Consider the following 26,853-nt stretch of genomic DNA (forward strand, 5'->3'; position numbering starts at 1 on the left):
AGCTATGTGGTTCTGTCTCATTTATTGCCCGAATGACTAACAAACCACATAGTGCCATTCAGTTTTTACTCAACAACAATTGCTTTTTCAGCACTGCTGTTTCTTCTGCATTCAGTGTAACGTATAAATAACAGCTCTTGTCTACTTATATGATGACATGCAAATAGTGCTGGGCAAGAAAAATACTTCAGAATTTTTCATTTGTTCATAAAGTAACTTGTTTTGAGAGCAATGTATTTAAAGATGGAAACTTTCCTTTGTGTAGCAATAACTTCCATGTTACAGTAGCATTACTACTGTAATTGCTAAGTAATTGTGCATATTAACTTGCTCAATTCTTATGACAGAGGTAAATTGGAAACCACAAGGTTTAGTTAGTATCCAATCTTAGACTATTGGATGTCTTGGAGAACCGTACACAGGCGATTTATGGTATTTTTCATTAAGATACTGAATAGTTGAAAACATTCTTTCCCTAGTTGTCCACAGGAGTTATGTGTTTGGAGTGGTAATTTATCTGGTGGCATAAACCAAAGTCTTGAACTTGTCAGTTTTCTTTTGGGTGACTGCTCTAATGCTGCTGAAGGCCATTCTCTTTTGCATTCCTGTAAAACCACTTAACGAGATCTAGCTACTGATTTCTATCAGTTAACTGACTCAGCTTCGATTAATTTTTTTCCCTTTCTACAAGAAGTGAGATTTTGTTCCACAGACAATAAAGGTCCAAAGAAATAAAGATATCCTCTTCAGGTTGGTGAATGTGTAGTAATTCCCATCAATATTTTGTTGTCTGTTCGAGTGTTAGATTTTTAACTTCCTTAGCTGTATGTACTTCTCTATGCCAGAACATTAGTCTTTGCACAACTAAGACACAGTTGATTATCTGTCTAGTGAATAATTATTTTCTTTCTTATGGTTAATTGCTGTGTGGGAATGTCCCTTCCCCTGTACTGCTGCCTTTGATACCAAAAGTACCCAGTGAAAATTGACCAGTTATGTAAAGACTATTCTGGCACAACTTTTCTAGTCTTTCACATTGTAACTCTGTAATAAACAAAAAACTTTTGGTGATTGTGTCCTTCTTTGCTTGTAAGATCTGTGATTGTTTTTTAGGGGCTCAAAAATTTACCTGTTTTGGTGATGGCTAATAGCAATTAGGCCAGAACTATGCTTCTTTGTTAGAAGGTACTTTCATAAACTGTCAAGTTGAAAGTAGGATGGAAAGGAATGATGGGGAAGGAAGAAGATGGCAGAGAAAATGAACTCTGAAATTCTTAGACATGTTTGCTTTTTTTTTTTGTCAGTCTTTAGTGATAGCTTGTTGCTCTCTGCGCTGCCTCTTAATCCCCATACAAATTTATCACTTAATCCTAGTAAAATCTGCAGCATTTTCGCACTTGCATACAGTCATTATTTAAAAGTTTATTTGCTATTCCTGAGACAAAATAAATAATAAAGGAATTGCAGATTTATACACTTGGAGGTATGATTTGTCACTCTTGGTTCATTCAGCCCAAATTTATTGTGATTTATGTATAGCTCAAAGACACAATGAATCTTGAGAATGAATTAAAAGCATAATTACAGTCTACTTGGCTTTAAAAACTTTTTGCCATAGTCTCTGTCTTTTTTTTTTTTTTTTTTTACAATTATAGCATGCTGAATGTTCTTGCAGAAACCTGCCCAGCAAAACATTTTGCAATACAAGGGCCAAATTTTCAAAGAACTGATGTTGTATTTGCAACAATTCCTGCACTTTTGCTTGCAGCCTCTTTTTGTCTAAACTTCAGGGAGGTGACAGGCAGACTGAAGACAAGGTCTGATAAGACTGTGTCCAGCAACTGAGGACATGCACAGGTTGGGTGTAAGCCCAGTGCTGCAAATCAGAACAGTTTTGAGTGTGGGGAGTTGGTGTGCTGCCTGCTGTTTCTGTCCCCTTGCTTTTCTTGAGCTTATTCTCTAAACTCTTTGAGAGTGTGGAGGTGTTACTAAGCTTCTCCTGATACTTATGTACTCTCTTTTCTGTGTTCTGGTATTAAGTCCCTTGAGGCAGAGAACTGCAGAACCTGCCTTTGGTCTGACAAAACTGCCACTTACGGAACGAGAGGCTGATGCAAGGGAGTGCATCTCTTGTATTAAATCTCCATATTTTTACTTTGAAGGTCCAAAATGTATTTAATGGTAGATGACATGAAAAAACATGCACTCCCAAATCTCAAAAAACTACAACCTGCCTCTTTCCTTCTTTCTTCCCCCAAACTGTTGGAAAAAGTAGCATGTAGGAAAAAGTAATCGGTTCAGGACGGGTCTTTGGCTGCTGCTGGTGCCAGAGCTGCATTGGCTGTAGCAGGTCAAATGGAGAGGCCAGAGACTGTTGGCTAGCACACTCTGCCTCTTGACTCAGATGCTCCATGTGCTGTAATCCATGTGCCTTAAATTTCAGAAGTATAATGAAAAATGTTGGTTTATTTTATCTAATGGACCAACAAACGGTGGGCATAAGCCTAGTCAATTAAGAGCTATTGTAGCACTGGGGAAAAAAACCTGCCACTTCTCTGCTTCAGATTTGCCTTATTTCTTAGACTTACTAGCAGAAACCTAAAGGGTGGTAGTGGCAGAGACACCAAGGGTTTGAAAAATGAAGGAGAAAGTTCAGGGGGCTGTGAAGACACCAGGAAAAGGAGCAATAAGGTTGATGGAGGTGTTTGTTAAGATTTTCTAGCCCTTTTTGTAGTTCAGCCTCTGGGAAGTTTCCCTGGCTGCCTCTCCCTGTAGGTCAGTTTGTTCTTTTTGAGCCAAACCCTATTCAAATGAATGAAGATTTCCCCATATTGACAGCCTTGGATACCACAGGCTGCACTGCTAGCAGCTCTGCTGCAGTTGTTCAGTGAAGGAGGGATGTACCTCCCTGAAGTAGAGCAGAAATGTTATGTAGAGTGTTGTCCAGCAGCAGTGGAGCTTGACTGAGCAGAGGGATGCAAGGCCATGAAAAACTAGTGTATGTGCAGAGGCACAAAGTTGCTGATATCACAGTACCAGTGCGGGGCAGTTTTCACATTTGTTCTTGTGTGGATTTTTTCACTGATATATCACCTCTTTCTCAATCATTTCATGCTTTTATTCATTTCACCTGCTGCTTCAATTTGAAACCTAGGTGATGGCACAATATAAATAGAAGCCAGATTTGCTTACCATCCAGATTGCCCCGGTCGAAATCTTGATTTGCCTGTGCATGCTTGCTAGTCTTCATAGCACTGAAGCAGTGCTTGCAGCTGTAAGTCTTTGTGCTGCTTAAGCCAGGTTTGCAAATTGGGCAGCTTATGTTCCCTCTGCCTTGTGCATGCCGATCTTTTCTCTTGGTTATTCTCTCTTCACGTGGATTTGAAAATTTGGCCCTGAGTGACATGAAATGTGGATAAGTGCCTATGGTAATGAGAGGCGAAGGAGTCCAGGTCATGCATATTGCCAGTGTAAGCAAGGAGAGCAATTTTAATTCCCATATATTAACAAAGAGCATTTTTATTACCAGCTTTGCTTGCTAAACTAGAGTCTTAACATCTAACATGGTTTGTCTTTCTGTCTTCTGCTATTAGGTTTTTAGTTTGTTTTTGTGAAGAGATAAATAAAAGGTCTGTCTGAGGGAAGTAGTGCACCTGGGGATGTCATTTTACAAACTAATAAACTGATGTATGTGACATTTTAAATAGCTTGCATCCTTTATCATTAAAATTTTGTGTTGTCTTCCTATATGTGTATATTTTTGTTTAAAAATGGTGGTTACTTTTTATTTGAATTTAAAATCTTGTTTTCTTTCCAAACTTGCAGTGTCCCCACCAACAAGACTAAGATATAATGTAGTGAGTCCTGACAGTGTACAGATCTCTTGGAAAGCCCCCAAAGGGCAATTCACTGGATATAAGCTTCTTGTCACTCCAAGTTCAGGTAAAAGTCTGTATGTTCTCTTTTAAGGTGAAAGGACTGTCTTCCTAAGGCTTAAAACTTTTCGGAGGCTAGTGTCGTTCCCTAAGGACTAAGAAACTGTGAGCAAACTTTGGATAATGGAGTTGACCAACTGGTCAACAGAAGAGACGGATTGATTTCACTAAAAGGTGGTCACAGGCATAGAAAATGTGAATCGAATGCTTAAGGTGTCAGAAGTGGGTGAATGCTAGTTATGTTTTCTGGATCCCTTTCCCCTCATGGTGTGGGGCGGCCCAGTTCTAGTTCCATTTCCATCTGAGGAACCATTCTGACGTCTTGAAGAATAGGGAAAAGGAACTCCACCGTCAGGGGTTTCTTCAGACCCTGAGCCTGGAGGGGAGAGGTGCCCTCCCCTCCCCCCACGCACGTGGTCCCATGGCCGGCACAGAGACAGCACACCGGCGTGGAGAGGAGGCAAGAGAGAGTTTATTGTTGGGGATGTTACATTTATAGGGTTTAGGAGGATTTACAGAGTAACCAATTAGAAGTCTCAAGGGGCTTACAGGAACACCGAATCACAGGAAGGGGTTAACAACCAATAGGAAGGGGTTAAAAGGGACCAATGAGAACACCTTAGGACATCTTCTCAGGACATTCTTGCATGGGATAACACTTGTCATGGGGGGTGTTGGGAAGAAGAAGCATGTGTTTGCAAAGAGACCACAAAAAGCCATTTTAAGACATGTTTAAACAACAGTTTTCCCATATAATGCAGGTTTAGTGCCACAATGCTTTGTATGTAGTCTTTGGGAATTGTGACTGATCTGCCTTTACCTTTCTTCCAGTGGGGTGTAAGGAAGTCTAGGAAGTATTCAAGGGAAAGCATTGGAACCCTAATTTGGTCAGAGTTTTGAGGTGGATCTCCCTGGCTGTTATCCCATAGTGAGCTCTCCAGAAAAGATCAAAAAGAATTAAGAAACAAGCAGCCTATAAAATTTTTTTTGAATGGGAAGTTGAAAAGGTAGACAACAAAGTGGCTACTTTGTATAGGGCTATAGGGGTCCTACTTCTGTACATTTGAATTTAAAGTTAGATATAGAAACAAGTTTTAACATAGAGCTAAAATGCCTATCTGTACATGTTTGTATACAATCTTTATGTATATAAATGCACAGAGAAATGTTTAATATTTGTATTTATACATGAGAATTTCCTTGCCCAAAGAAATTGTTGAAGAGAGTATGCAGAGATTACAAGGGTATGATGGGGTTAGAACTGGCAGCCAATCACAGAGCATGGGTATGATGCCGCCAAATATGCCAGCTTTTTGTAAAATGTTTCATTTCTTAGTATCTTTACTGGACACTGCGGCTATTTCATGAGGCCCAGATCTTAGAGTGTTTCTATTTAAGAAATGTGGTTACACTGCCTGACTTCTTGCTTTTTTGAGATGGTCTCTGGTCTTACTGTATGGATAGTCCCAAAAATGGGAATGCATGGGTCATGATAGAGCTTGAGGTGTTTTTAAGTCATTACATTTGCTCTGCTATAAGAATAGCAAAGTTATGTATTTTTGGGCTTTTTTTTTTGTCTTCTTTATTACAGGTGGAAAAACAAATCAATTAATTCTTCAAAACACTGCAACCAAAGCAATTATTCAAGGTCTCATTCCAGATCAAAACTATGCTCTTCAGATCATTGCATTCAATGAAGACAAGGAGAGTAAGCCAGCACAAGGCCAGTTCAGAAGTATGTGTCTCCTCATGCCTGACATGCAGAATTTATCAGATGTTTAGTATAACTTTTGAAATGGTAACAAGTCTGACAGAAAGGGGATAATGGAAAAACAGTTTCTTCTGTGGTAGAAGGGTAATTAAAAGACACAGATTTTAACTGGTACAAATACAACTGGAGGCCTGAATTGATTGTGTAGGAGATTCTTACATTGGGCTATCTTTGTTTCCATTGGACTGGTGTCCCTTTCTGCCTCAATCCATTAGGAAACTAGCTGGCATCTTGTGAAAAGAATCTTCAGTGAGTGAAAAGAAGGGAAGTGCTATATTCTGATACTTAAAAAATTTCCTTTTTAGTAAAACATTGTTATAGCTGTGCCAATTGGCAACTAGTTGCTAGTTCAATACTTTGAAAGGCTGAATTTTTACTGGTGTATCTATATATATATGTCTTAACTGATTTATCTTGATCTTCATGTTAAACATAAATTTGGTCCATAAAGACAAAAATGTGACAGTGTAGGAGTACAGTTGAAAGCCTACAGTTGAAAGTTGAATTCCCTTGACACTTAACATTTCTCACTGTCACTGCTAAACCGTCTTTCTCTTAAAACCAGCACAAGATAAAATATGCTGAGTTCTTGATGTGGTGTGTGTCGAAGTCTTTCTAGCTTTTCATCACTACAACTGTGTGTGTAGTACCTTAAGTTCTGTCCTATTTAAGAAACCCACAAACCACAGATTACTTTAGCATTAAAGAGAAGCCCACAGAAGGCTACAGCAAATTCTATAATACTAAGTGTGGCTGGTTTTTAAATGACCTTTACTCTTTAGGAAAAGTAGAGCTGGCAGCTTGATTTAAGAATATGGGGTAGTGCTCTATTTAGTATAATCTCTTTGCTGCAGGTGAAAACATGTGGTAAGGGTGGAGTTTCATTTTACGATATGATGCCTTGCATGAGTAAAACCAGATACAGCATATATACAAATCCTTTTTTGTTACCCTGTATTATAGTTCCCCCCCCTTTTTCTGACACATGTCCACTAATTCTTGAGATGAAATAAGGTCAAACGTATAAAAAGCTTTGAGAATATCATCTGGTTTCGTGCACTGGAAGTATGGTTTTAGTGCTGCTGGGTTGTAACTGATGTACAAAGAGTTCTCAAGCCTATAATAAAATTTTATTGTTAAAAGAGTGTTTCTCTTTATATAACCAGGTATACGTTCTTATTCTAGTAAATAGTATTTAATTAACTAAGAGCAATGTTGTTTTTTTTTTTTCCTTTGATAATGCAGATGTAAAAACATGCACTAGATAAATTTTTTTGTCAGTGTAAATCTTTGAATAAAACTAGTGTCTCCTTGTCTCTTCTTCCTATATGGTTATAATTTGACAGTTCCCAAATCCAGAAATCTCTCTCAGGATGTGACAAATTTGTTTCCTTTGAGCATTTTCAGCCTTTTATACTATGTCTCTGGAGCCTTGCCTCTCGATAGCACTAGCATTAGAGGAGGCCATCAAGCATCTCCTCAACTTGCTCTTAACCTTTTCTCAAAGGAATGCTCTTAGAAGGCTAAGCAATAGCATCCTTTTTGACTGACATTATTCTGCTTATTTGACCTCTCTTGTTTTAGTCAGGATCCTGTTCAGTTAAGAATTAAACCCAGACTCTGACTAAGAGTATTTGTAACCCAGCTAATAACCAAGATCTCCTCAGCAAGCCTGTGGACTTGAATTTGCTTCTTCATCAGTTTTGCAATCACTCACTAAAGGCAGAGGTGATGCACAGGTACCCATGCTGTGTTAGTAAGAAGAGGTGTTGTTCTCACCTCTATACCTGGAATATAAGGACTGGGGGTTCTGCAAAGGGTTATCACACTGAGAAGATCACACTGAGATTTTTGATGGCTTACTGTATTCCTAAGACCTTGGTCTTGTGCTTATATTTTTGATTGGAACTTGGAGCACTCCTGGTTGATTCAGATACTCCATGTAGTATTGGGTAAATGAATGAAATCCATTTCACTTTGGCTCCACTTATGTACAACAGAGTGCTGATGCTGTCTCTCATATAGTCAAGAGACAGATAACCTTTCACCTTCTCAGTGTTTTTTTTGAATGATGTAGCACAGAGGGACTTTGGTCCTGGCTAAGGCTCAGTGCGTGCTTGGATGAATGTCAGTCATACTAAAGAGTTTAAATGGAGTAGAATTTTATTTTCTATAAAAGATATTCTCAGATTCATTGCTTTAAGCTCTTCCTGGCCATTGAAGGCAGCTGGAGTGTGCATTAGCATTCCAGGGAAATTTTGGAAGGGGTTGTTTTTGTTTTTTTTTTTTCCTCATATGTGACTTTAGCTATGATTTTGCCAGAACCCTTCAGACTGTTAGTTTAGTAATAGTGGCTACCAATGTAATAGTAGGAATTGCTAACCAAGCTGGGTTCTGCTTGGGTGTTGTGAGAGATTTGAGACATAATAAGGGAGGTATCCCACCCACTTGTGGGACAGGAAGCTGTTGAAGTCTCAGCTTTGGAGCAACCTTGCACTCATGGGAGTATTTGGTGCCCTGAACACAGATTTGGGCATGGGATCTAAGCTGATTCTGTGAAGAGGATAGTGTAACAGCTGGCTTATGTGCTTTTGTGTTGACTTGGAGTGGAACTCTGCAATGTTGGACTTTCCCCAGCTAACTTTGCCAATTTTCTGGACTATATTTCCAGTGTGGGAGCTTGTCTGCATGGGCTTAGGTGCTGATGTCACTATTTGGACTCTCGTGTGTGAGGAGAGTCACTTTTGAGAACTTCAGTGATGATAGGATGGGGAACTTTGCGTAAAAATAATAAACTCAAAGGGAGGGAGGGAGAAACCAGAAACAGTCACTTGTTACCTAAGCGTATCTTAAGAAGTTGTGTGCAACTACTTTATGTGGAACAAGAAAATGACATGCTTCTAACTACATTGTTTCTAGATTCAGTGATTATTTTTCCCTCTTGCTTTTCAGTTAAAGATATAGAGAGAAGAAAAGAAACAAATAAACCCAAGGTGAAGGATCCAGAAAAAACAAATGCGAGTAAACCAGCTCCAGAAGGTCAGATCATAACACATATGACTGATGTGATATTCTTAAAATAATCAGCTTCTTTATTTAACTTGACCATTGTAGAGATTTTCTATAAGTTAGTACTTTAAATCTGGTTCCCAAGGTTAAATTAAACAAAAGGGAAAAATCAGTATTTTCAAGATTATTGGAGAGTTGCTACAAGAGAGGTTTGCTTTTAGTTCTGTGCAAGTAAGTACTAAATATCACCATGAATAGACAAAAATTTATTAAAATCCTGTTATCTGTATTTCCCCCCTGGGTGCACTTTGAGGAGTGGAAGAATTGTGTGTATGTGTGTGTACATAATGATGACTTCATATGATCTTGGCTGTAAGACAGTCTTGCAGTATTGATTCCCACCTAAAATCAAATTGATACTATTGTTCAATTAGGCATATAATAACTTGATAACTGTCCTAATGCAGGTTATATATATGAAAGCATTTGAAACATTTTGAGGGAGGGGAAAAAAAAAGGAGTTTATTTTGTCTGGTTGGAAGGAGCCAATCTTTTGGTGAAATGTGATATCGCTTGCCATGAGAAGTTTGTCTAGTATGGATGAAAATCTAGTTCAAGCTTAATATACAGCTCTATTTCCTGTTATTCTAAAATTCAAATAGCATCTTCTTTATGAAGTAACCCCAACGTTAATTATTCCCTTCAGTGATTATTTATGGTGTACAGAACAAGCACAGAGGAGAAGAGCTTAATATGAGCCTAAATAGTCTCTCTGTGAATGAACTGGACAGTTTCAAGGATGCCATTTCCCCCCTTCCCTTTTGGCTCTGTCTCCAGGAATGCAAGTATCAAAGGCCTCACCCAAAGCTCCTTGAAGCCCATGCAAATTTTTCTCACTTCAGTGGATTTTTATTCTTACCACACATACTTGTGTCATGTTTTATTTATTAGCACTATGAAAAGTTGTTTCCATATAGCATTTCTCAAGCCAAAGCACCCTTGAATTCCATTGGGTACATTGGGAAAAATGTTAGCTAGAGTTTGCAACACTTAAAGAGACAAGTTATACCTGCTAGTACATGATGGGGTAGTGGATAGGTGATCTTTCCTACATCATGTCTGGAGGAAAACTGAGTTGGAAGAAACTAAAGAAGGAAAATGTGATTTGCTTTCTTAATGAAGGACAAGTGATAAAAGTTGAAGGAGGGAAAATTGAGCCTGTAATAGGAAAATGTTGATTAAATGCAGACAGAGGAAAGTGTCTGCCAGACTGTGGGAGAGAATTTATGCTTTTTCATGGCGTAGGGGCAAAAATACAATTGGCAAGAGGAGATTGGATCTGCAGTCTCTCCCTTTTTAGGATTCTTGTTTACTTGTGAAGTCTTTAGCTCAGTCACTTTCCTCCTCCATGCACAACTTTTTACTTATCTGAACTTCTGTTGTATCAGGGCAGTTTGTATCAGAGCAAAATACATCTCCCTCTAGCACTTGTGAAAAACTATTGCCTTACTCTTACTGTGGCAGGTTTTACTAGAAGACTGAGGTATACATTTGAAACGATGACAAAACATATGAACTTCTTGATCAGCAAACCTGACCAGAAAGAAAAAACGTTAATTTTTATGAATTCTTGAATTTGTTTAACCCTATTCCCAACCCAGCTATATTTTATTGTAAAGTAATGGACCCTTTTCCTACTAGCTATTGCATATTTCTTCCCTTTGCGCAGTATAATGATTATTCAAAGTGATGGAGATTCCAACTGAGTGACTTCAGTGGGAGTCGGGTGAGATTCCAAGCAAAAACACTGAGCAAAAATAACAGCATCAGCAAAATATGTATAGCTGGGGTAGAAGTGAACTCAGAACTGATACTCAGAGTAATGTTATCAAACCCTTCCTAGTTTAATATATAAAGACTGTTTCACATCATATTGAAATTGGATCAAACAAATAAGGAAGAGTCTGTGAGAGAAATGTGCCAAATTTTATGGCAAAACCATGAATAATAACTTCATCCTCTGCAGATGTTTGACAGGAAATGATTTGAGTATGACCAAATGAATTCAGGCTAGCAGTTAATTGGTTTCATAACAATTTAATGTATGGTTAAATTTGATGGATTTAATAGCAACCCTGATACGTTCTGTGGCTGTGTTTATATCCTTCATTCAGTTGGTAAGACCACGGGAGTTAACAGCACAAAAGTTATTAGAATCATTAAAGTTGGAAAAGACCTGCAAGATCATAAAGTCCAGCTTTTGATCAAATACCACCATGCCCACTAAACTGTCTCACAGAGTGCCATGTCCACTTGTTTTTTGAACCCTTCCAAGGATGGTGACTGCACCACTTCCTGGTGAGCCTGTTCCAATGCTTAACCTCTCTTTCCTGAAGAAATTTTTCATAATATCCAACCTGAACCTCCCCTAGTGCAATTCGAGGCCATTTCTCCGTGTCCTATAACTTGTCATCTGGGAGGAGAAGCCAACCCCTACCTCACTGCAAACTTCTTTCAGGTAGTTGTAGAGAGCAATAAGGTCCCCTCTTAGCCTCCTTTTCTCCAGGCTAAACAACCCCAGCTCCCTCAGTCACTCCTCATAGGACTTGTCCTCCAGACCCTTCACCAACTTCATTGCCCTTCTCTGGACACACTCCAGCACCTCAATGTCCTTTTTGTAGTGAGAAGCCCAGAGCTGAACACAGAATTTGAGGTGTGGCCTCACCAGTGGAGTACAAGGGGGATAATCATTGCCCAGGTCCTGCTGGCCACAGTTTCTGGTACAAGCCAGGATGTCATTGGCCTTCTTGACCACCTGGGCATGCTCCTGGATCATGTTCAGCTGGTATCGACCAGCTCCCCCATGTCCATTTCCTCTGGACAGCTTTCCAGCCATGCTTCCCTGCCTGGGGTTGTTGTAGTGCTGCATGGGGTTGTTGTGACCCAAGTCCAGGACTTGGCACTTAGCCTTGTAAAACCTCTTACCATTGGCCTTGGCCCATCAATCCAACCTGTCCAAATCCCTCTGCAGAGCCCTACTATCTTCCAACAGATCAACACTCCCAACCAGTGTAGTACTGTGTGTGAACTTACTGTTAACTAAATGTATTTGTAGAAATTTTTTTTATCTTTTATGATAGTGGCCAGGTTGAGTTAAGTAGAATCTTACCTGTAAACAAGAGCAATCTTTGGCCATAAAAAGAATTGAAAACAGCTGTTGTCCAGATTGGTATTGTCAGTGGTTGTGGCTTCTGCTCTTGCCTTGAGTGAAAGAGTAGCAAAATCCTATTTCTTCATTTATTAGTGTCAAATTTTGATGTAAGGAGGTATCTTCTGTGAACATCTGCTCCACTTGTTACAGAAGGATGCTTACATAAGAAGAAACTAGAGTGTCTTTGCAAGCCTTAGAAGGACAAATATCATTCTCCTGCATATGGAGAATTATGTGACAGAATTCTCCAACATGAATATTAGGACAGATTTGGCATTGAGTAGGCCAGAAAATCTGGAATCATTGTTTTGGGACGAAACTAATGAAGCACAGCAATATACTTGTCAGTGTGTATGAAAAAGCATGTGAACTCTGTCAATAATACAAGCTCCAGCTTGTGGATTGTGTATCCTGCTGATTTTCCTGAAAGACAGAAGAGGCATAATCATAATCATATAAACTTGTTTATGAATACTTAGCTAATATACTTTCATCAGGGTCACACAATAAAGCCCAGAAATTTCTCTTTCAAATGGAAAAAGATTTCACCATAACCCTTCTGTTCGTCAAAGCCAGCTCTTTGCTAAGAAATGCAAGATGGTTATCTGTATTAATGATTCTAGATGGTTCCAAAGCATCTCACTTTTATTTTCATCTTTGCTTTGGAGGACTGATTATACAGTTTTCACCTGAGGCTCTGCCGTGCTGGCAGGTGTGTATACCTTCTCCTGAACTCCCAAATTTACCTTCTTGTTTAGTCATTGAAGACAGAAGATTGTATTAGAGTTTTGTCTGTCTTTATGGAACGCTGTTGGTGGCTTGTATGGCTTGCTAGTAATTTTTCCAGCAGATTCAGTAACCTAGATTAAAATTTTCCACCTATTCTGTCCTACCCATTCAAGTGGTTTGAAAAGATGTGCTCCTTTCCTGCTCCAAGTACTATGCTCTTATCGCAAGCAAACCTCCAGTGTATATCCAGTGATGTCATGGTGCCAAATTAATTCAGGCTTAATGTGTAACATTCGTCCATCAAATGCTCACTTTATATTTGATTTCCAAAAATTTTCTGTAGCTCTTCTGCACAACCACTTTCAAGTCTTAAGTCTCCTTTCTATATTTTTCAGAACCTGTCATTTTCCAGCTTAGTGATTTATCACTGCTAGGTACACTCATATTAATAATGTCAGAAGCCTTCTCTCTTTCTCTCTGTTGAGAAGAAGCTCACAGATGCAGCTTCTTTCAGCACGCACTGATATCTGAGTACTTGTACCCTGGCACTTTGCCAGCTCCCTCATGTACAAAGCTCCTTTCTGTACAATGACAGGGGTTAATACATTCTGTGCCTTCTTGGATGTTTTACAGTTTCTCAGAGAGCTTCTTTGACTGATTCTCTAATCAAATCCCTTTGGGGAGGGGAGAATCACAGTGTTTTGACTATATCCTTTGGCAAATATGTGACTATATCTTTTTCTGCAGGGTATTTATGTATCTGAACTGGGTGTAGCTACCTATTTCAATAAAAACAATAAAACACCGAGGGCCAGTTTTATCTTCTTGCTTGTTGATTTGATTTTTGGGTTTTTTTTATTTGAGAGGTATGGTGGTTTATCCTAGGCTAGCAGCCAAAAATCCCACTTAGCTGCTTGCTCACTCCTCTCCCCAGCAGGATTGGAGAGAAGAGAGGAAGAACAGGAATGAAAAAGTTTGTGGATTGAGATAAAGACAGGGAGACTGCTTACAATTACCATGGTAGGGAAACAGAGTCAAGTGGGGGAAGATTTACTTAGTTTATTGCCAGTAAAAAAAATTGCTAATGCGTGTAGTGGGAAACAAAAAAAGACAAACACTAAAACAACAGCTTTCCTCCCCATTTTCCCAGGCTCGGCTTGACCTCCTCCCAGACTCCTCTCCTCCTCCCTTGTTATCACTGCAAGTTATACTCAGTTCAAGTCCCTTCAGAGAGAAAGCAAGTGGTACAAAAGGGGTGTTTTGGGGTTATGATCGGGACGTAGTGGTTTCTCTCTGCCATTCCTTTTGTCTCAGACCTTTCTTCTCCAATGTACGTCATCCACAGGCTGCAGGGAATATCTGCTTTGCCATGGAGCACTCCTTTGTCTGACCTTGGGGTTACATCTTTTGTTTCTCACTCCTTTTCCCCTCTTCCTCCTCTCTTTGCCTGAAATTTTCTGTCCTTTCTTAAATATGTTTTTCCAGAGGTGCCACTGGCTGTCCATGCACATGTGGCCGCTTCTCAGAAAAGGCCACCTCTGCAGCCCCCATCCTGCCAAACCTGGCCACAAACACCCAATACCAGAGATGCTCTATTAGTGCTTTACTAGAGTAAAGCTTTTACAATGTCTTTAACCTATCCTGTTTGGAAATTCCCATATGCAAATATCCAATAAAGAAGATTTAGTACCGCACAGAGCATGCATGGGCCAGATTTCTCTTCTGGATCAGGTGTTGTCAGGATAAACCTTTTACAGGCTATAGACTATTAAAACAATGGGAAATAAGCTCCCATAAAAGATTGTGATTTATGTATCACAATGTTACAGCTACTTTCTCATTGTAAAGCACATATAATGTAGTCATACACTAAATATGACTTGTTAGGGAGGTCAGGGGTCTTCACAGTAGAGAACATGGTGTTTCGTTCAGTCTTCCCTACTGAAAATTGTGTTTCATCTCTGGAGCAAGTCCATTAGGGGTAGGTGTGTTTTTTTCAATGATTTCTATAAAAATCTAATGCTTTGTGGCTGAGTTAAAAAGCCTGGGAGAACTGTAGCTTTTTAAATCCCTTAGATGCGTGTCTCTGATGGAGTCACCTTTACCATGTGCCAGGAGCCAAACTGGCAGAACATTGCCTGAGCTTTCTGGGCCAGTGCAGAGCCAACTGGAAGATCTGAGAAAACAGATATTGCCCCTCAGTTCTGTGCCCAAAAGGCATATTAGAGAAAGGTCTGGGAGAAATCAATTGACAATAAAAGCTAGATCTGAGTTTCTAATTGTGGAAGACTGAGACAAGCAGGTAGAAATTCAGGGAAAAGATTTTTTAGCTAATATGTGGAGCCATGAAAATAGAAAGGATAACTTGGCAGTGGAAAAAATTAGGCACTGGGTGAGTGAAAAACAGTGTGGAAATCATAGTGGGCCTTAGAGATAGAAAAGCAGAGACTCTATATAATGAGTTGTGTAATGCCATACCTTGGCTGCCACAAAGTATAATAGCAAGATGCAGATGCCAGGTTACATAATCTGTATGTAGGTAATATAATCTGAACTAACGTTAAAAACTGAATAGTTGACTTCATGTGTCTTGATCGATATTCCTGCATTTGTATATTAATTTAAATATAAATTTTTTTTGGACAAAGAGGTAAAAATTACCTGTAAGGATAAATGTAGCGAGTCAATATCTACTTACTCCCAGCAGAGGCAAGAAGCTAGAATCCTTTATTGGATTTACAAGTTCATATTTAAAGGGTTTAGGGTTTACATATTTAACAGGGGGTTTACATATTCATTGGGGGGTTTGCATATTCATTCTATTACAGTTGGGGGTTTCACAGAGGTGAAGTAATAGGGGAAAACTCAGCTTGACGAATCTTGGTCTTAGGAATTACCTCATGGGGAAAAACCCATTTTATTTTAGGGGATTTTGCGGGGAAACAGGTATTCAGGTCTACGGGATGCAAGGATTCAGGGAACACACAGAGAGAGAGATAAGATACAATAGGTCTTCTGCACAGGTCTGATGAGATCAGGGTGTGGACTCTCTGGCTTGGGCAGGGCATGTGATAATGTCATGCAAGGAGTCTCTTCCCTGCTGGAGAAGGCAGGAAGAATCCACAGTGATGAGGTCATTGAAAAGAGTTTTTCTCCAGCTTCTATGACTCAAGGTTTGCTGTTTAAACCTAGCAGTTTCTTTTCTGGTGTCTGAATTTTCGGACTCCAACAGATAAACAAATGTTTCCTTTGAAAGAATTGAATATTATTAGGGACCTTTAGTGATTTTAAAGCTACTAGTGGTACATTATCATTATTATTATTGTGCATACAGATATGCCTGTATATATACACACACACACATAAGTTATAAATATTATGAAGAATGGCTGTTCATTCAGTCAGAGTTCCCTCTGACACATGCTGGTTCCACTCTCCTCTTTGTTTTCTTCACTACTCAGTGCTGCACAGAGAGGAGACTTTGGTTATATTGTACTAAATGTCAAGTTTTTAGCACTTTCAGCATTTAGTATCATAAAGTGTCATGGAGTGACACCTGAAACATCAGTCATGTGATACTTACCTGCTAAGTAGGAATAGATAACTAGCAGTTTCTTTCAGGTGAGTGTGATCTGTCAGTGCTCTGAATCTTGCAGAAACAATGTCCCTTCGGTGCCGGATCTTTTGTAGTTTTTCCTGTGATCATAACTTTTAGCTTCCTAATCTCTGCCTCAAACATAGTTGGAGTCCTCAGCTCCCTGCAAAAACTATGTAGACATATCTGCAGTTATTTTGTCTTGCAGTGGAATAGCTTTTTTTGTTTTTTTTTTTTTTTTTTTTTTTTTGTGTCTTCCTAATGTATTGTACATTTTTAGTGATGTTATTATTTAGATTATTTCTACAATCTTTCAACATATATGTTTTTGAATGATTTTTTTTTTAATAACATATTTTTCTTCCAGTGCTATGCACCTATCAAGTAATGCAAAAGGCATATAATTTCTCAAAATACCGTGGTATACATGGTTTCTGAGGTTTCTGTTATAATAACTCTTGCACTGAAGGTTGAATCAGCCTTTGGATAGTGATAGAAATGAGAGGTGCAGTAAGCTTAAAAAATCCAATGATTTGCTTTCTTCTTCTAACACTCCTATCGCCTTTGATGCAAATAAACTTTGACATTCACTTTGTAGCTGTTGAATGGCACTACTTAAGCAGAGTAGAAGAAATCCAGGGAGAGATATATTAAGATACTATTCAGGAGAAGACACTAATTATCTAATTTATTAACTTGACTAGTTAGTTAATGTCAGATGCTTCAGTAAGTGTTACTAGACAGTGTGAAATGAGTGCTATGAGGTATTTGACTAAGCTACAGGAATGAATACCTTCTGAACTTCTGCTCCATTGGCAGTGTTTCATAGTTTAACTCACTTCATCCTGGCTAATGTAACTGCAAATGTTGGTTTTAGTCATGGCATTTTTCTATTTTTTTTATTACTTGCTGAACTCCCTGGCTATGGAACTCATTAACTGTGTCTTTATACAACCTATAATCTGACTTATTAGCAGTGTTTTCTTGAGCTTTCTGGAGGACACTTTAGCTCTTGATTATGAGCTGCAGAAAAAAGAAATCGTAACTATGCTGTGTGGGCATTTTCCCCCAGTGCCATTCTGTTCTTCCTAAACAGTCCTTGTCTTCTCAGCCGTTGCAGATTTATCTGATTCTGCAATCAGAGGATAAAAGCAAAGTTTATTGGAAGGTACTTGGCTCTTCTACTTTCAGTACTATTTATTTTTTGTCTTGCATTGGGGGCCACTGAACCCTTTAGCCCAGTAGAAGTGTGCAGGGTTGCCCCAGCCCCAACCAGTAGCAAGACTAAGCATGTAATCCCACTAGGTCTGGGGTGATCAAGCACAGGGCTTGGCCAGGCAAGTACTACTAACCAGCCACTGGCTTGATCCCTTTATCTTCCTATTTTCCCATGCATGTTCTTCCCCAAACCACCTTGATCCCTCCCTTTTAATGCTTTTGGTTCCTCCCCTAACATCTCATACTAGATCTTGTACAACTCCCAGATGCTTGTTCCTGTATCCCGTGTCTCATTACTCCCTAAGCAGTAATCCCCAACAGTCTGAACCATCAACAGACCATGTTGTGAAGTAAGTTCAAGTTATCAAAATGTGAGTACAAATTATAAAAATGAGTTGCAGATCTTGGAAGATACCTCATGAGACAGCCTCATGAGATCGTGTAATTACCATTTAGTTTTGGGCGTATGCTGGACTCTCACAGGAGGGAATCACAAAGTTTCTGCTTGCCTTTTGTTTTCTTCTGTTCCAGTGCAGTGCTATATCGTATCAAAGGGTTGCTTGAGCTGGATGCAACCACGTTTAATTCAAAACAGAGAGCAGTGCAGCTCTGTTGTTCAGTACAGCACTCTCCCTGGTGAATGTGCTAGCCTGCTCAGAACTAGTTAGCTCAAGGTGTTCTACCTTATTCTCCATTACAAAGTGTAGACATAACCCTCACCATTAGTCTTTAGCATCACCTTCTTGATGCCGCAGAATAGGAACAAACACATTTCCTACTTGGGGATTTCTTAAGTTCTTTAAACATTGTGGAGTCTTTCTATATGATAGGTTTCATTTTTGGACATTTGTAGATTAAAGTCTGCATCACAAATTATAGTGAAGTTTCAAATTATTGATTGCATTTGTCTCAATGGTAGGCTGCTGTCTATATTTCCCTAAAAGATGTATATACATGGTACTGAGGCTTGAATATTTCATCTTTGCAGTGTCTGTAGGGGGTATGTGGATACATTACCTTGTCGCGTATGAAATGGGATGCACATTTGCTGTCATTAACTACCTCACAGCTGAGGATGTGCTCTGTGGAGGGTGTTCAGGACTTTTTTTTTCTTTTCACTTTACTTTTCAGTTCTGTGCTTACCATCTTGACAAATATTTTTCTAGTCTTTACCAAAAACTGCCTTTCAGCACTGTGCGACATGCAGTGACATGTGGTCCTTTGACCTGAGTATGAGTAGCTTGAGTGTGTGGTGTATATCTGCTTGTTCTAGCATTTACTAATCAATTAAAAGCAATATGAACATAGAAATGAATCTATCCTCCATGCTTCTTTAGAGGGGGTGGCCTCAGATCCCCACACCTCCCTTGAGAAGACTGGGGAATGCTTGGACAATGCTGCAGCATTCTTAGAACATTTTGGATCACCACAAGGCTTTGGCAAGCATTTAGAATTATGCTCCCCTCACCATGCTCCTCTGACCACTCTGAAGCTGCTTAGCCCAGAAATAATTTTTTAGATCTAATTTTGGTTTCAGATGCTTTGGCTTTGGACTCACTTGGCTTTGTTCTTCCCAATCTTAACCCAAGCAGAGGATTCATGATGTCTCCTATCTCAGCTTTCACTAGTGAAAGCTGCACCTAACCACCTGATCTTAGCCAATAGGACTGTTACTGAAATGCCTGAAGACCGTGGTTTCAGTGGTTTCACTGCTAGTCAGATTGCCATCCTGATGTGTGCTAGAAGATCTCTGCACTGGACTCCACGTAGAACCTGCCCAGCAATCCTGTCAGCAGGCCCCCACCCATGTTAGAGCGTGGGGTTTTTTTGAGAGTGATTATTTTTTAACTTGTGCCAAGTGTTGTAATGGCTTTCCATTCTTCTGTGTGACTCCTCCTGGACATCATCTTCTCTCTCAATTTCAGGTGATGCAAATATCTGTTAAAAACAGGAGGTGAAGTAGACTTGTCAGAATGTACCCTTGCTTCTTTTGATATATGAATTTAGGATACTGCATACAAGCCATGCTGGTTTCTGTACTTCTCAAAAGGTAGAATTTGATGAGTGGCATCCATTAATTTTCCAGGCTAGTTTATAAACCTGTGAGCTGCCATGCAGAGCTTTGTGTATTAGAAATTCCTTGTTAGTCACTGGAGGACTTATGGAAGAATTCTGTTGCAAGGAAACTCTTGGGTAAACTCCCCTTTACTGTCCAGAAAATTTAGCTCATTGTGCTGTGGATGATCAATGCTTATTCCATGAATTCATCATAAGAATTTCTCTGGAGGAAATAACTTTTTTGTCCTTTGACTTGTGACTTGGATTTCATTCCGCAATGGCAATACTTCTGTGGACCTGGCCAGGGTGATTTGGAAGACTCCTTCATGCCTCCCACGGCTGAAAAACCTAATGGGAAGTATCAGCGCTGACATGGACAGAATTATGTGCTTTCCCCTTGCTGTCATTTGTTAGTTGCTTTGGAGAAAACCAAGCAAGCTACATTTAGAGATTGCAGCATTTACATCTACCATCTGGCCAAATAGCCATTAGTTTATTTGCAAGTGTGTTGAAATAGTCCAAATAAGATAATAATATACTTTTGAGAGAAAACAAGCTTGAAAATGAAGACCTGAAAGTTGCTATGAAAGTTGGAATTGGGAAAGGTTCACTTTGAGTTGTGCACTTTGATCCTGACAGAAGAAATCCCTGACTGAAGTGATGTCAGGGAAGCGAGAAGAACAGAGAGAGAGATTTGGAGCAAGGAACTGATTTCAACATAAGAAGGGTCTCGTATGTATTTTGTAACTGCCTTGTCTATTCTGGATATGTGTAAAATTGTGTTAAATTTTATTTACCTTAGCCTAGTTTCAGAGTGAGTATTAATTTGGAGGTTGTTATATATATGCCAGATTGCAAACCCTTGCTTTTTTCCAAAAATAGAAGGCTTGGCATTAGAAATGATGACCAATTTCCATTGTTAACCAGGAATTCTTGCTTATCTCCTGGCTCTTCCTTTCTGGAGGAGGAACTGCTTTTCTTCTATCTGTCAGTATGTTAACATCATATGAATGGTTGTGGTTGTGTATTGCCTCTCACAAGTGTTCCAGGCTAGGCAGAAGCTGGAGATTGGACAGATTGCCTTTCTCTTATACACAGTGTCCCTCCCTGTCTCCTGTCCCTTTTTAGGAACTCTCCCTGAGTTCATCTGCTTCACTTAAGAGCAGACACACTGTTGACATAGATATCTAAAGAATCTGTAGTTCAGAAAAAGAAAGCAACTTTACAACTTTCTTTCTACTCTCTGAGCAGAAAAAGAGAGCCTATCTGGGACCTAAATGCAAATTTCATTTTTGTCATAAAGTGATCTACCTCCTGATACCAGAACTACTCAGGTTCACAACTGCTGAGTTAAGAGATGCTTATCCTCAGGTTTATAACCCTTGAGTTATGTTTCTCCTTATATCTCTGCATAGTAAATCCATATAATGCTTGGTAAATCTGAACCATTAGTAAATGAAAACCTGTCTGGGCTCTTTTTTTCTTTGGTAGCTTTTCCTGAGGCACTGACCTTTTTTTGTGTTATCTATTCTTAGTTGAAGTGGGAGACTGCTATTCACATCCTTGAATGATAGATTAATAGAAGCTCAGGTGAATGAATGGTCTTTCATTATCTTCAGACTGCTTTTCATTTCTTCAAGTCATTAGCTCTTGAGCATCTATCCAATCCGCAGTGTGCTGACATGGCTGGATTCTGCTGGCAGCAAGAAATGTTCCCTTAAGCCAGATTCAGGGTCCTTGTTGGCATGTTTCGTTATTGAAACACTTTCATTATTACCCTGCTGAGACATTCCTTAACAGTTCTTCATCATCTGGCAGCATGAATTCTCATAATTGGAAGTCTGTAGGCTTGCTCAGGACTATGTATATTCTAGGCAAACATCTCAGTAAATCACGAGTGATGCTCCTCTTTGATGTAAGACTACCTCATGTTTGAAACTGAAGCTACATAGTAACAAATTGAACCTCCTGCCACTTTTTAAAACTTGTATGGCAACCTTGAAGGAAGAACAAAAAAAAACTTTGAGAAGGTGGTAGCAGACAGATATTTTAATAAACAGAATCACAGAATATGCCGAGTTGGAAAGGTTCCCACAAGGATCATGGAGTCCAACTCCTGGCCCTGCACAGGACCATCCCCAAGAGTCATACCATGTGCTTGAGAGTATCATCCAGGCACTTCTTGAACTCTCTCAGGCTTGGTGCTGTGACCACTGATTTTGGACTGTCTCACCTTTTGCCTGGTGCCCTGTGCGCTGGGTAAGCCTTGGTGTTACAGCTGAGTTATGTCCCTTGGTTAAAAGGTGCTAGGTAGTAGCCTGTAACAGAACTTAGCTGGCTAAGGGGACCAAGTTTTTTGCCTAAAAGTGTTCTCACCTGGGTAGTTAGCTGTACTGATTGTATGAGTCTGTCTGCATGTAGGGAGTCCTGTTTCCTTATCTGACTGCTGGGTTTGGAGTGTGTGTCTTTGGCTCGTTATTCCCCAGTAAACACAGCCTTGGTATTCATGTACTCTGCTCTCCTGGAATGCCCAAAGGAGCCTCTGTGGAGCCCAGCACCAGCTTGATGCCTGAGCATATTTAGTTTCCTTGTATGCAGGAAAGTTAGCAGAATTAGGGCTATGTAGTGATGCAGACAGTTGTTTCAGAAGTAAATGCTAGTCTCAACAGGATCTTTGCTTGTGTTTGATTTGTTTATGTGGCTAAAAATGTGGGGTAAATTTTCTGGTCTTTTGCACTGATCTTTCTAGTATGATAAAGGAAGGGAAAACAGTAAATTGTGAGCACAGGGATGTAGCTCCTGTGGCTTGTGAAATACCACTCATATCTCATCTCTTCTCTGCATACCTTCAAAATCTTTCAAACTCAGCTTTCAAATATAGCTCAATACATAGGCAGGGAGGTAGTGTCAAACTGTGGCAGATTAGCAAAGGGAAGTACAGAGTCCTGCCCCTGGGGAGGAGTAACCCCAGGCACCAGGACATGCTGGTGACCGACTGGCTGGAGTGCAACTTTGCAGAAAAGGCTCTGAGAGTCTTGGTGGACATCCAGTTGACCATGAGCCAGCAATGGGCCCTTGTAGTAAAAAAGGCAAACAGCCTCCTGGGCTATGTTAGGAAGAAAGTTGTCAGCAGATTGAGGGAGATGATTTTTCCCCTCGGCTCAGCCCTGGTGAAGCCACATGTGGAGTTCTGTGTCCAGTGCTGGGCTGGCTCCCCAGTAGAAGAAAGACATGGACTTACTGGGATGAGACCATTGAAGGGTCATGATGATGATTAAGGGCTTGGAGCATCTTTCATAAGAGGAGAGAGCCTGAGATAGCTGGAGTATTCAGCTTGTAGGACAGCAAGTGAAAGATACCTTTCCAATGTGTAAAAATACACACTGGAATAAATAAAGAAGGCGGAAATTCTTCTTGATGAAGTCCAGTCAAAGGACAAGAGGCAGTGGACACAAACTAAAATAACCGTAAATTCTATTTAATCAAAGAAAGCACTTCTTTTACTGTGAGGATGGTAAAACACTGGAGCAGGTTACTCAGGTTTATCCTTGGAGACTGAACATGACCTGAAGCAATTTGCCGTTGTGGTCTCTGCTTTGATCAGGGCAGTTTGACTGGACTGAAGAGGTCCCTTCCCACCTGTGATTCTGGGAGCTAAAGATTTCTTAGAGTAAAGTGGTCACTCAGACATCTCTGCTAATTAGAGAATGGAAGAATTGCTACATTCAAGATGGCATGAATGGCATCCTGGGATTTTGTGGATTGACATGTGACATCCCAAATTAGTGATGCTTCTAAAGATCACCACACATTTACACTGGTTACATTATGGAAATATTATTTCAAGAACTGCTTGAAGGTAATATAGGGCCTTGAATTTGGAAGTCTTCTACACTGTAACTATTGCACCATCCTTTTTGTTTCTAGACACACTGACCAGAACATCCTATGTACCTAGAGCTGTAATAATGAGCTGTAATTTAATAGTGCTGTAGCAGTTTGCTTCAACTAGTTTTTAATTAGTTCTTTGTTACTGACTCATGTAGGTGTACAGCTTGTTCTCTCGGCAGGCTCTTTTCCATTGCTTTAGCTGTTGTGTTAAAAACTCAGACACAGACCAGCTCTTTATCATGGTTAGAGGGATTTATATCTACACTTTAATTAATGTTGAGGATATCTGAGTACCAATTTTTTCTGAAGTGCCCTGATTAACTGTCTTCTAGATAGCCAGAGAAAACTGTATCGGGGATTTCATACTTCACTAAAGTAAAGGGAGAAATAAGCCTTTTAAATCCTGGCATATTTATTACATAGTAATGGTGAATAAGTATGGCCATATTAAAAAAAAATTGTAGTTTTCCATCTTGAAAAGTAATGTAGACTTTAAGACAGCTGTTTCATTTAAAACATTCATGCACTCAGATGCAGAAGTGAGAGGAAAGAGAAGTAGAGAATGATCACTGTAATCTGCAGAAGAGTTTAATAGGTTTCGTTTACTTTCCAGGAGGGTCACAGATCATCTTCAGTGTAAGTCATGGATAAATGGACACGGCATCTTGTCATGTTGAACTTCAGTTTCAGGAAAGACCAGCAGTGTGCTTTGTTCTGTGTTGACACACTGCCCTTTGGAAGAGAAATTTAAACTCTCAGTTTAAGTGCAGAGGGATTTTAAAATATATTTTTCTATCCTTGTGCACAGACCAAGAGTGTTTAGTGTTGCTATTTGGTAAGCTGCAGCAGACATCAGGTGCTTCAGTGCTATCAATCAACAATGGTCTGCAAGAAAAGATCAGCATTCTTTCATAGTTACCTTTTATATTTATTTTGTCTCTCAAGTAAATTAAAAAGTTCAGATTTAGGAAGAAAGTTCTAAAAGTTCTTCTAAAGTCTGATTACTTCTGAAGTACAACTGTCATTGAGTGTGTATGTAAATGTGCATAGAAAATGGCTGAATGCTTCCTTCTCTCACACTTGAGAATCATCACCAGTATATGTAGGTAATTAATGTGTTATCAGCTACTGCTTTAATTGGTTTTGTGGCTTTAAATTCAGAAGGTATGCTTTAAATAGTATTTACTTACTACTTTGTACTTTTTGAAAGAAACAAAATTACTGAACTCTACAGCTTTCACAGTCAAATGTGATATGACTGGACGCAACAGATTCAGTAAGTCTTAATATTCCAACTCCCCCAAATAACAAATTTGTAGGCATACCAGTTGGCCTCTGTTGGTTTCCTGGAACAGAGTAAGTTCCATGGGAAAAGGCTGGCTGCTTAATTTATTTTTTTTTTCCTAGAGAGCATGGACAAACTTCTAACCTTGTTGGGCTGCTCTTTCAGCCTAATGATGTTCCAGCATTTGAGTCCTTCAGATTCAAGCTATGGTTGGATCTAGTTCACAGAACAACAGTTACGCTGTATGGAATTGTCTGGTCCATGACCTGACATACGGGATGTGTTAAACTGAGGTCCAAGTGCAATGATGATATCACCAGCACAGTGCAGTAGTATCAATGTCAGGAGCGTGGACTAGTGAGTTGCTGAATTTTGGAGCTGAACACTGCCTCATGTCCCTGTATTTTTTTAACCCTTTTTTAAAAAAAGAAGTGACATTTTGCTGATGTAGATTTACATTGCCCTTGTCCTCAGTGGTGCTTCTGCTCAGCTGTGGTGCTGTCGATCACTGTGGAGGACTGGCTGTTCTCTGTTATTCATGCTTTATTCACAAGGTATTTTTCACTTGCTTCTGTCAACAAGCTTCTTGCATTTTGTGCTTTGTTATGCCATGAATGAGTCTTCTATTCGTACTGTATTATTACTGACCCCTACTTGAACTTTCTTCCTCTCTTCTACATATATATATTATTTGACTTTTCCACTGTGACAGGGAGTAAGAAAGGAAACGACATATTGCAGACTCAGAAAGAATTATAGTCTTAACTTCTAGCAGAAGTGTGTGTTTTGGCTCTTGAAAATGAGAACAGGGTTTCATACCAAGGGGAGGCAAAATATCAAATGTGTTTCTGCAAAACATATCATGACTGAATGCAAATTGCACTGGTTTGTCTAAGGCACTGAGTCCTCCCATGTAGCAGTGCCTATATTTGCTGCTTCTCCTTTTGACTTTCAAGGAACTTTGAAAGAGTAGTTGTATTAACTCCAAGGGTCAAAGAGCCACTACTCTAGTTTAAAAATCATAGTTTTGTATTTCTGTCTAAGTAAGGCTTGCAGGGTTTTTTGTCAAACTTTTGTTTTTTGCCATTGTTCACTTGCTCACTGAATGCATGTGTGAAGGAACATCCATGGGTAGAAAATGCACCAACGGAGAGGTGGTCAGTGTTTCCAGAAGCCTGCAGACCCTGCTGTGCTCTGTGCAGCCCCTGCCCTGCCAGAGCCCCTCCCAGGCCTCACTGCACTCCATTCCCTTTAATAGGATGTCTCAAGGGTCATGTTTTGCAGGCTCTTATAACTCTCCCTCTATCCCAGGAAATTCTAGCGGGATCTTTTTTTTTTCAGTATTGCCATCATTGGCTTCACTCTCAGCCAAATTTTGACATGGTCTTGATAGTGCTGTAGCACTTGCATATTGGAAGTGCAAGCAAAAGCATACCTTTAGTATCTGGGACTTGAGGAATCAAAAGTAGGAAAGTTAACTTGGTAGATGCAAAGCTCCTTCAATGCTGGCTATTCTTCGAAAGGTTTCCCTGAAAAAAAGGAACAAAAATTCTTGATGATGATATGATTTTTGGCAACACTGAAGCAGATTTTGTGCAAATACCTTGCCATAAAACATTGCTGGTAGCCTTTAGTTGTATGCTGGTGCCTTTGAAGGTGAAATTTTGAGCCTGTTCCTTCATCTGTGACAAGCAGAAATGAGCAGACCAAGTCCCTGCCTCCTCAGTTAGCTTCCTGGCAGAGTGGAAAGTTCCTTCTGCCAAGTAATGCTAGGAAGACTGTATATTTGTTATAGAAAGTCCATTAATTTACTTTCTCCCCATAAAAATTCTCCACCAGTTGTAGGTGGATGCACTGAAGACAGCTGCTGTTGTAAAATATATAAGCTCTTCTAACTTTGTGATATGTGCAATTCTGTTATTTTTGCTTACCTAAAAATCACAGGCTCTGTTATTGTTTGTTGTGGAATGCAGCACTTGAAGTATAATAATGCTTTCTAAATAACATTTGGAAACACTATGCAAAATTGGGTAATACCTGATCTCTTCCCTGCTGTCCTGCTCTTGGAAGTGGTGAGTATTGTATAATTCAGAGGCAAGTGGGACCTTCTTTCTCACTGCTCATTTCTTGGTGACTGAGTAAAAGGGAAAT

The 26,853-nt window shown here is 39.6% G+C and overlaps 1 protein-coding gene across 1 annotated transcript in view; it reads left to right on the forward strand.

Annotated features, from left to right (window-relative positions):
• The window catches only part of COL14A1 (collagen type XIV alpha 1 chain), a 117,526-nt gene that overhangs the window by 5,469 nt on the left and 85,204 nt on the right, over nucleotides 1–26,853 (forward strand). Inside the window, exons 3-5 of the mRNA XM_039382184.1 lie at nucleotides 3,826–3,942; nucleotides 5,527–5,670; nucleotides 8,659–8,745. Coding sequence (XP_039238118.1) covers nucleotides 3,826–3,942; nucleotides 5,527–5,670; nucleotides 8,659–8,745 — 348 coding nt within the window. The remainder of the gene's footprint in view (nucleotides 1–3,825; nucleotides 3,943–5,526; nucleotides 5,671–8,658; nucleotides 8,746–26,853) is intronic.

Source organism: Pipra filicauda, unplaced genomic scaffold (genome assembly GCF_003945595.2).
Source record: "Pipra filicauda isolate LSUMZ 115617 unplaced genomic scaffold, ASM394559v2 scaffold25_size4600443_pilon, whole genome shotgun sequence".
NCBI lineage: Eukaryota > Metazoa > Chordata > Aves > Passeriformes > Pipridae > Pipra > Pipra filicauda.